The following is a 9,934-nucleotide window of genomic DNA, read 5'->3' as shown; positions in this document are numbered from 1 at the left end:
AAACTCTAAGCTATTGACATTGACAGCATGGAAGTTTCCGGCAAACGTCCAATCACGCACCGTCTAAAATCATAACCATTGATCATGTGGAACTCACGTGATCAACGACCGCGGTAGGCTCGATCCATATAAACCCGGGTCAAGACAAGTATGTCCTGTTCGCCCGATGTATTCGGCTCTTGTCCTGCTCGCATCGAATCCACCGCCTACTACCAAAGCAAAAGAAGTTTCTCGGGACAATCATCTCTACTTTAGCCTGCGAATATCAAAGAGTAGTAATTGTTAGAGGAAGAAAGAACTTGAAATGGGCAAAGTTTCCCAGACAATGAAAATGGTTTTATATCATCTATGGATTTCTCTAGGGACCCAAGTTAAAGGAAGCGCACTGAAGAAAACGATCAGAAAAGGCAACCCAAATCTTGGCTATTGGGCAGAGGACAAATCACCAGAAAAAGCACAAAGTTGGCTCAAGCTTTATGACACGACCATGCCTTTGCCTCGTCCACTTTGGTGCCTGTTGATATTGCATGGTGACACCGACCCCATTTGAATTTCTTTAATGCATCATGGACTGCCGTTTTTGTGTTAGTGGAAGCTCTTCTTATGGTTCGTGCGCTGTTACATGGAACGCAACACGACCCCTTCTTTAGGGGGTGATATTTTATGCAACAGTTGTGCCACGTGACAGTGATACGTGAAGAAGTGGGTCAATTAGATATGAGATCCGGCAAAATTCAAGCATAAAGTTAATTGGGATGCGTGTCATTCGAACACTGTAATTGATCGCTCACGCCATGTTAGTCCAACACGGCGTATAGATTCCAAATGCAAATCCCAACAAGATTAGGAAGCATCATCCCATGGCCCAAAAGCAGCCACTTCCGTGAGACTATAGAAGTGGATGATACAGAAGTTCGGTAAGTTTTGGCAGAGATGCAGGATAAGCTAACGCTCGCTTTATTCGGGTGTACAGCAGGCAACATCCTCCTGAATTGAGCCCAACTCAGATCGAAAGATGAGAGTGATCGCGTACTTGGACACGGTGTTGGTGCCGCTGAGCCTCTTCCTCACCGTCGGTTACCACGCCTATCTCTGGCACAACATCAAGCACAAGCCCTCCATCACCACCATCGGTCACGACGCGCAGAAGCGCAAGGCATGGCTTCTTGCCCTCAAAGAGGTAATAAGCCCAGTCCCTGTCTCCCAGATCATGCTTCAATAGACTGGCAATTGTAGTTCAAGTGTTCTGTTTTTTCGGTGTGCAGGGAGACGAGAAGGCGGGCATGTTGGCTGTCCAAAGCACAAGAAACACCCTGATGGTGACCATCCTGACCGCAACCATAGCCATCCTGATCAACTTGGCGCTCGCGGCTCTCACCAACAACGCCTACAGTGCGGACCACCTCTTCAGCAGCGCCTTCTTCGGCTCCAAATCCCCCAAGATCTTCGCCCTCAAGTACGGATCGGCATCCTTCTTCTCGAGCCTCAGCTTCCTGTGCAGCTCGATGGCGGTCGGCTACTTGATCGACATGAATTACTTAGTAAATGCGGCTACCAGCGATGGTACGGTCTCTTCTTCCATGTACACGCAATTGGTTTTCGAGAGAGGGTTCTTGCTGGCCCTTTTCGGGAACCGGCTGCTCTGCGTGACGTTTCCCCTGTTGATGTGGATGTTCGGGCCGGTCCTGGTCGCCCTCTCCACCGGGGCGTTGGTGTGGGGGCTTTATGAGCTCGATTTCGCCCGAAGATCTCTGCATCACACTGGGAAAACTCGCGCGTGAGTGATTCGGAATTGTACGGATTGTGATGGATCCAATGCAGAGAGAGTCTCTAGCGCAAGAAGGACATTGCAATTCGAATGATTAGGCAGGGCTTGATATGTCTACTGCCGTGTGTTATTTTCATTATATTTGCTGTTGATTCTTCAACTTCTCGATGACATTTCTTAGTCGACGATCTTTAGTTTTGACATTACCGAACTTTTCATTTTCGCCACAAATGCAACCGGGCTTGTGATTCGAAAAAGACCTAAATTTCTAGCAAGATAAGAACATTTTATATGTGGAAGAATCGCAAATGAAATGGTGTATAGTCAAGGGAAATTTTCTCCGACTATGTTTCTGATCAGTAGGTTATAAGTTATAGACTTCCTCCATGAAAATATTGCGCTCACATATAAGATCAAAATTCATGTCAATAGTAAATACGACATGTTAGTCGATGTTGATTGAGAAAAGGACCCACTTTGGTACACCCGATCATCACAGAGGCACAGAAATTTGCGAATTTGTGACTCTTGAGGGTGGCCGAAGAGACCAATAATGGGTTTGCAGTCGGGACCTCACACTTCTTCAGGTGAAAGCCCCAAGTGTTGGTCCAATCACGTGAAACTATCTGGGTCAAGAATTGACGAGTCGGAGTGCTTTGCTTGAATGAACCAATGTCCCCTAAAAAGGAGGGACGACAACTAGCCGGGAAAATTGTCCAGAAACTTGTAGACTTATTGCACTTTAGTCGATCAATTATAAATCTTTTAATTCGTCAATTCAATCATCAAAATTTTTATGTTTTGCCAATTAAGTCCATTACGCCGGTAGTACCACATAGGACGGCCAACCACATATAACAGCTAATGCAGACGTGAATAATTATTTTAAAAAACTGAAAAATTTTAATTATTTTTTTGTTTTCTTTTTCTTTTTCTTTCTTTACAATTTTTTCTTTTTTTATTTTTCTTTCCTTCTTTTCTTTTTTTTTTCCTACCAAATTTAGCGAGGATCGATCATCAACCCTTGCTGGTCACAGGTGAGGGCCGGCCGACCCTCACTGACCACGAGCGAGGGATGGCGACCCTCGTCGGCCATTGTTGGCCATTAGGCGAGAGCCACGAAGTAGGGGTGATAGGTTTTAGGTGGGTGGTTCCCACCCTGGAACTGGAAATCGCTTGTTGGTTTCGTAGATCCACCCGGGAACTGGATCGGAAATATCCCAAACAAAACCACAACATTCTAGGGGTGTCAAAACCAAACACAATACTCGAACCGAAACACAAACTGACCCGAACCGGCTCGAAATTTTAAGGTATTTTCGGTTCGGGTCTTACTATGTTCAGGTATACATTTATAAAATGGGTATTGTGACTTGTTTCAGTTCGGTTCGGTTCGGTTCAGTTCGGGTCATAACACAAATTGAACCGAAACATGTTAGTTTACCAAAATTGAATTGACACCCCTAAGTATTAACTCGGGATACACTCTCTCTCACACGGAACGATTCGTCTCCTTCCACAACCCCTCAATCGAGGCCATCTTGGTCTCCCCCTTGGTCGCCGGCGTTGATTTCGCCTCCATCTTGGTCGTCCGTCGATGAGGAGGTTTCGTATGTTTTTCTATTAACTTCAATGAGGAGCTTTCGCAGTTCTCTACTCCGAATCATTTGTCTTTTAGTTCATCGCTTAATTCTGTGGGGGAAAAGATATTTATTTGTTATGGCAATTGAGCTCCTTTTCTAGATTGTTGGATGTTGCTGCTGCTTCCAGTGCAATTGGATTCTATACTCTTTTCAGGCATTAAAGATGGTGAAGCTTACAGTTTAAGTTAAAAAGCTATTGTACACAAGTTGATTTCAGCACAAGCAATTTAGTTGTATTCAAAGTGACGAGCAGCTTAATAAATACCCACTCTATAAAAAAAAAAGTTCTTACTAGACTTGCTTCTAAACGCACTCTCCGAAAAACCCACGCAAAAACCCGAAACCCGACCCGACCCGAACCGGATTTTTAGTACAGGTCCTATGCGATTCGGGTCTGGTTCGGGTCAGAGAGAGCACGAACACTTATGATTCGGGTTGGGTCGGGTAGTAGTGGAAGCCGACCCGACCCATTGACACCCCTACAACATTCTACATAAGTGAACATGAAAAGAGGTCTTCAAAGGATAACACAGAATCTGCATCCCTAATTCCATTTAGGATGAAAGAATGATCAAATGAAATGAATGGGCCATGTTTTGCTTACATGAGAGCTAAAAATGGAAGGAGCCACAAGGCGAGAGATAGAGAGACAACGAGCAGGAACATACTCAACCGTGATCAAGATGCTGCAAATCAAAGTCTCTCACTAAATGGAGATAAATCTCCGCGAAGCGCAAAATATTCAGTCGTATTAGAATGCAAAAGCTATAAGCAACAAAATGAATTGCACGATTTCAAGAGTTTCGACTTACGATGACGAAGTAGGCAGCGACGAGAAGAAACCCAGAGGGATTGAAGGCATGCCGGGTGAGAGTCTCTTGAAGGAAAGCCGCTCCAATGCTGGACTCAGAGAGGCCAACGACGAGAATGGGAGAGCCGGCGCTGAAGATCAAGAGGTTGTTGAAGACGGTGTACTCCCACATGGGAGGGGCCGACTGGATCAGGGTCAGGCCTTCGAAAGAGCTCCTTGCGCCAACATTGTGTTCCGCGGCATCGCCAACGAGGAGGGCCGAGGCTTGAGATGGAGATTCCGGATGAGTGGTGCTTTCTGGAGAATCAACGAGGGGAGGAAGAAGCGAGAGGGAGGAATCGCAGGGGATTTAGAATGAAGGAGGAGAGTTGACAAAGAAGACATCTTCGATGGGGTTTTAAGTGGCCTAAGAATCAATTGTGATGAGTGATGCGAGAGATGGAGAGAGATAGGTAGGAAACTAGGGTCTTAATATGAAAACATAAAAATTTTAAATATATATGTACCGGTCCGATCCGGTCCGGGTGGGTGGGCAGTTCCACACTTGGAACCGGTAACCGAACCAGTACCCATGGGAACTACCGGTAACCGGACTAGTTCCCATGGGAACTGCCGGTTATGAGCCGGTTTGGCACACTTTCGAGTGGTTCGTGTGGTTCCTGGTTCTTTTGCACGCTCCTACCGCGAAGCTCTTGCCTTTGGCCGACGACCTCTCTAGGCTTGGAAAAAGAAAGAGAAAAAGAAAGAAAAAAATAATACAATATTCAGAAGTTTTAAAAAATTATAAAAATTGTACATATCAACACCGGCTATGGTACGTAGGACGGTCGACATCTACTTCAGCAATTTCACGCTAAATTAGCCAGATAAAATTAATTGGCAAAACGTGAAAAAGTTTAAGAGTAAATTGGCCAAAGTGGCGGTGCAATCGGTTCTGCCCTCCCACTCCCAAAAAAAAAAATGGTGAAAGTGCAGTAGGGTTAGTACTTTTTGGATAATTTTCTCACACGAGACATATTCGGGATGATCGGCCCAGTCCAAACCCAAATCCCATTAGCAAATAAATCCCAAACTTATTCCAAACTCGAGTCGGGTCTTTCAAATTGAGTCTGCATTCCATCTTATTCCCACTAAAGTGCATGAGAACTCGAAACTGGCGAGAACCCTCTCGAACTCGTCCGCGGCTATCCCTACTAACAATAAAAACAAATGCAGCGATCATCTCAAATTCATACCTTCGGTTTCAGATCATGGTGCTGGTTTGATATACTCTTTTGTCCTCTTGCCCTATGCTCGATTAAATAATGTATATCTTCAGGATAAATCTTTATATGGAGACAAAAAAAAAAATCGAGCTGATCATTTTTCATACAGAAGCATGTGCCTGAAGACATATTATATTTAACATATGAACTGCCAGGAATATTCCTTAAAACCTACGAGGTGAATAAGGGCAAAACGAAAATGAAGTGCTGCTGCAAGGATCTGAATCTTTCCTTAGTGTGGTCCAAAGCTTAGCCGAAGGGTCTTCGTCTGTCCTTGTCCTTTCGGAAGTCCAAAAAGCGGAAGCGGTTTAACACAGCCCAGCGACAGATGCTGAAACTGGATCGACTTGGCCCAGATTCGTCCACTTCCATGCTGATTATACACGCTGTACAACTCACAGTCAATTCGACCTGGACGCGAAGGCAATCATCGAATCGGCTCCCTTGGCTTCGATGTGTCGTTCTGCGTTGTGGGAAGAAAAGATTGCGTTGTGGACCACCCTGGATGACAGTGAATGGTGGTGTCGATATCAACGGTAGCGTTGCACGAGCTGGATGCGTGAGGGAGGATTCAAACTCGACATGATCGAAGCAGCACCGTGCCCCCAAATCGCCCGCGAGGCAAGTCGAAGAGTTAAAAATTACTAGCCGGTCGGGGGTATTTTCGTCAAAGGCGTTTTTTTTCTTTTCTTTTTCACTCTTATTCCTGTTCATCATCTTCTTCTTCGTTTGACCACAAAAAAATCTTCTTCTTCTTCGTTAGGCATTAGATTAATGTCGTCCGAATCGAGGCCCCAGAGGGAGGCGAGCTCGAGGGCAGAGGGGCAGCCGGAGAATCCGTCAAGCCGGGAGCGACGGTGGGTGGAGGGGACGTGGGCGTCCCAGTCGCAGTCCTAGTAGAGGACGCGGTTGTCGGTGGAGCAGCAAGCGGAGGCGCAGTTGTCGCAGATCTGGGAGCGGAGGTGCTTGCGAGGGAGGAGAGGTTGGCGGGGTGGACTTGGTGGTCGCAGAGAAGGCAGAGTTTGGTCGCGTCACTTCCATACTTCTCTTTCTTTTTGTTCTTCTTTTTTTCCCTCTACTCATCTTCTTCTTTTGGTTCCAGGCCCATGGATCTTCTTCCTCCCCAATTTTGCTTCGTCATGGTACAGTCGGGAGCATTCTCTCTGGTGCGACCTCAGATTCAACCCCTTCAGCATTGACGAAGAAGATGATGAACAGGGACACCATGGCTCGGATCCAGAAGAAGATGAACAGGGTCAAAAAAGAGAGAAAATATATATATCTTAGGACGAAAATACCCCCGACCGGCTGCCGGAATACGAACGGGAGATGCATTTGTTTGCCGGCCGGCGAGTCAGCACTTATTTGAGACTAAATGACTACTTCGGATTCTTATTTGAGACTAAATGATTACTTCGGCTACTTATTTAAGATAAAGTTCACTTCGGGTCCTCCTTTAAGAAAACGATGGCACTTTATACTCCTATTTGGAATTTTCCCGCAAGCCAATTAACCTAGTACTTGGTTCATGTTTAGTTTCCAATTACTACTGTACAGTTTCACACAGGAAATAATCCGTAAGCCCATACGGAAACACACAATCAAATCGATCCTGGTGCAGATTCATAGTATCGGTCGTGTGGCTCATCCGTAGCAAAAGGTCGAAAAGCTTTCAGCAGGAGTTGGAGTAAATGCCCAGAACGATAATTACATTACTAATTAAGCAAAATGAGTTAAAGAGTTAATGCACTTTGCCCTACCGATTGGCCCTGCTTCATGCTAAGAAGCCCCATCTTATAGCATTTTACACGAAAGGCGAAAGCCAAATCACAAGATAAAAAGACGCGACCAATTTAAACGCGTAGCTTAGGCATATATCGAAACGTATACATCATAGCAATGGGTATAGGCGACAATTCAACAGAAGATCGTCTCCAGAACTATTATATAAATCGTGTCCAAACTACATTAAGTTCATAAAAGCAAGATTGTATGTAAATAAATTCCTAATTATAGACCAATTTGAGAATACGGCTGGCATGTCTGGCAAATGTGGACAAACCCACGAGATATAGTATGTGTTTGTCCATAATCAAGAAGGATAGATACTTGAATTTGAAAGTAATCAAGAACGCAAATTGATCACATTCATATGCCACAGTGGATCAACCAAAATTCCAAAACTTGAAGTATTACCAATCAAAGGACATGAAGCCACAAGCCATGACCAAACTAATAGGAGACCATCTGTCAGCTCCCACTGAGCTGATCAATGTGAGAAGACACAAAGGATTCTCCCGTTAATGTATACTGAAAGGGACTAACTATTGATCTCTTCCGAATTAGTAGGCTAGATTTTACAACATTGGAGAATCTCAGTGACCATCGACCTCCATCTTGAGTAGAAAACATCACAAAGATCAGGGCACACATTCGTCTGATCAGTAAAAATTGATGAGGCCCACCAGTTTCAATAGTGCAGATGGACCTCAGGAGTACCAACACTGGTTCGAGGCGATGACCCTATATATCGATAAGATGCATAGGGCATGAAATCCTCAAGCTGATCCAGCTCTCTCGGCCAGTATTCCATGGGAAAATTACAATCACTAGGCGGCGGTTGGGTGTAGAATAGGGTGTGATCGCCCTCCGGCACCATCTCTTGCTTGTGTTCCTCCTTGATCGACCCGAAGCCCAACGAGGAGAAGAAGGGGTTGTTCTGCGAGCTCGCGGCGTTGCTGCCGAAGCTGACGAGGTTCTTGGCGTCCTCATCCTCAGGATCGCCGATGATCTGAGGGGAGTTTAGCAGGTTCTTGCACGTGTGGTGGCCATAGTACGTGCTCCGATACATGGGAGGGTCCATGGATATCATCTGGACTTGCTTGGTCGCTTGGCACTTCTGTTCCACTTTGTGAGTGCACCTATAATAGCTCCTGCATACCAAAAATCGCAACAAGAAAAATACGAAGAAATTTAAGATTACGCAGAAAACTTCACGGAAAAAGCCCTACATAAAGATCAAGATATATACGTATGGATTTTCATTATCTACCGCGACAATCAACTAGAGGTAATTCTAAACTCTCCCCCACCTCAGATCGGAGGTCGAGACCTAACGCATCTCTAGAAAACTAGCTATTCATTACCTGGGGAAATCGGAGTTAAGGATCAACTTTTGGCCGTACTTTCTCCAAGCATGACCATCATCGATGAGTGTAGCGCTGATTCTTGACCATGTATCCGAACCCCTCCTGCAACACCGACAAATCCAACAAAAAGAAAAGGGCAAAAGAAGATCAAATCTCATCCATGTTTGCTCCCGAAAAATAACTTAGTGACATACGAATCTCTCGGCGACATATCACTTACCTTCTCTTGTAGCGTCCTCTGCCGTCCTTGCGCTTGCTACTCTCCCCGGAGGAACCTTCGGACCTGGTGGCGGCGTGGTTGTTGTTGTGACCGTCCGAGACTTGCGAGCAGTCGTCGGATTCGGAGCTGCTCAGCATGGAGAGAGCGTTGGTGAAGGAAGTGATGAGCTGGTCGGCGGCGTCCTCGACCGAAGGCGACCCGCCGCGGGACATGAGCTCCTGTAGCTGCTTGGCCAGATCTTGGCCTCGGACCAGCTCTTTCATGGCCTCCATTTTCCGATGGCAGGACGACGAGGGTTCCATTCTTTTCTTTTGTGGGGTATTAATTACTCGGGCGTCTTTGCTTACAGATGATGATGGTCAGTGGTAGATAGCGAGAGAGAGAGAGAGAAAGATGGATCGTGGAGGAAGAGCCGGGGAGATTACGTCGGTAGTGCGGAAAATAAATAAGGAAGAGCTCAGCGAAAAGAAGCGAAAGGGGATCGTTCATGGAAGGAGCCGAGAAAGTTGCCAGTAAAAATCACGCGTCACTGGGGTCCCCGGATCCCCACGCGCGCTATCTCATCAACATCGATTAATCATTTTTCTGCAATTTTTCTAAAGGAAAATGGCGGCATAAATGGTCACTGAACTTTGACCTAACGTGTAATGTGATTCTCGAACTTTGGCCTAATGTATAATGTAGGTCCTGAAATTTTAAATTGTTCGATGTAATATCTGGACTTTTGGGACATGTTCAATTTAGTTCTCAAACCATATGAAAATATTCTATGTTATCCCCGTGACATTCCTGAATTCAATCATTGAGGTTTTGTTTGCTTTGGCCCATTCCATACAAGGTGGGCACCTTCCCAAGAGATTACCTATTCTGGGAGTGCTCCCACCTAAGCTAAACGTAGCCGTTACGTCAAAAGGTACCTTCGTGAATTAGTTCCAAATTTCACATATCTATTCCAGAATCGCTCTCCCCTGTTCGGTGCATGAACCCTTTCACCATCCTATAAGCCCACTAAGAGCCACTCCTTGTTCAAGCCCTCTAGCCCCGGCAACCAATCCTTGCCCTCGTTGGACCGGGTTGT

At 45.6% G+C, this 9,934-nt stretch overlaps 2 protein-coding genes across 2 annotated transcripts; one reads left to right on the top strand and one right to left on the bottom strand.

Annotated features, from left to right (window-relative positions):
- Positions 1-797: 797 nt before the first annotated feature.
- LOC115685812 (uncharacterized) lies at positions 798-1,974 on the top strand. Its single transcript, XM_030610928.2, has 2 exons — positions 798-1,180; positions 1,266-1,974. The coding sequence occupies exons 1-2, from the start codon at positions 1,016-1,018 to the stop codon at positions 1,779-1,781; spliced, it is 681 nt and encodes a 226-aa protein (XP_030466788.1). The 5' UTR covers positions 798-1,015; the 3' UTR covers positions 1,782-1,974.
- A 5,684-nt stretch (positions 1,975-7,658) lies between these two features.
- On the bottom strand, positions 7,659-9,256 carry LOC115685834 (probable WRKY transcription factor 70). The gene is made up of 3 exons (XM_030610968.2): positions 8,857-9,256; positions 8,634-8,738; positions 7,659-8,420 (listed from the first exon to the last, which is right to left on the bottom strand). The coding sequence occupies exons 1-3, from the start codon at positions 9,156-9,158 to the stop codon at positions 7,958-7,960; spliced, it is 870 nt and encodes a 289-aa protein (XP_030466828.2). The 5' UTR covers positions 9,159-9,256; the 3' UTR covers positions 7,659-7,957.
- Positions 9,257-9,934: the final 678 nt, after the last annotated feature.

This window comes from Syzygium oleosum, unplaced genomic scaffold (assembly GCF_021117445.2).
Source record: "Syzygium oleosum isolate NSW1041296 unplaced genomic scaffold, Sole_v2.1 Sole_v2.10, whole genome shotgun sequence".
Lineage (NCBI taxonomy): Eukaryota > Viridiplantae > Streptophyta > Magnoliopsida > Myrtales > Myrtaceae > Syzygium > Syzygium oleosum.
Note: the sequence above shows the minus strand (reverse complement) of the source record. Positions and strands in the feature narration are given on the sequence as shown.

What these genes read in the sequence shown, in the direction of transcription:
- LOC115685812 (XM_030610928.2), top strand. Translation starts at nt 1,016, where the DNA reads ATGAGAGTGATCGCGTACTTGGACACGGTGTTGGTGCCGCTGAGCCTC. An exon ending in GGCTTCTTGCCCTCAAAGAG is followed by an intron (nt 1,181 to 1,265) that starts GTAATAAGCCCA and finishes TTCGGTGTGCAG; the next exon opens with GGAGACGAGAAGGCGGGCAT.
- LOC115685834 (XM_030610968.2), bottom strand. Translation starts at nt 9,158, where the DNA reads ATGGAACCCTCGTCGTCCTGCCATCGGAAAATGGAGGCCATGAAAGAG. An exon ending in AGAGGACGCTACAAGAGAAG is followed by an intron (nt 8,739 to 8,856) that starts GTAAGTGATATG and finishes TCGGTGTTGCAG; the next exon opens with GAGGGGTTCGGATACATGGT. An exon ending in CTTAACTCCGATTTCCCCAG is followed by an intron (nt 8,421 to 8,633) that starts GTAATGAATAGC and finishes TTTGGTATGCAG; the next exon opens with GAGCTATTATAGGTGCACTC.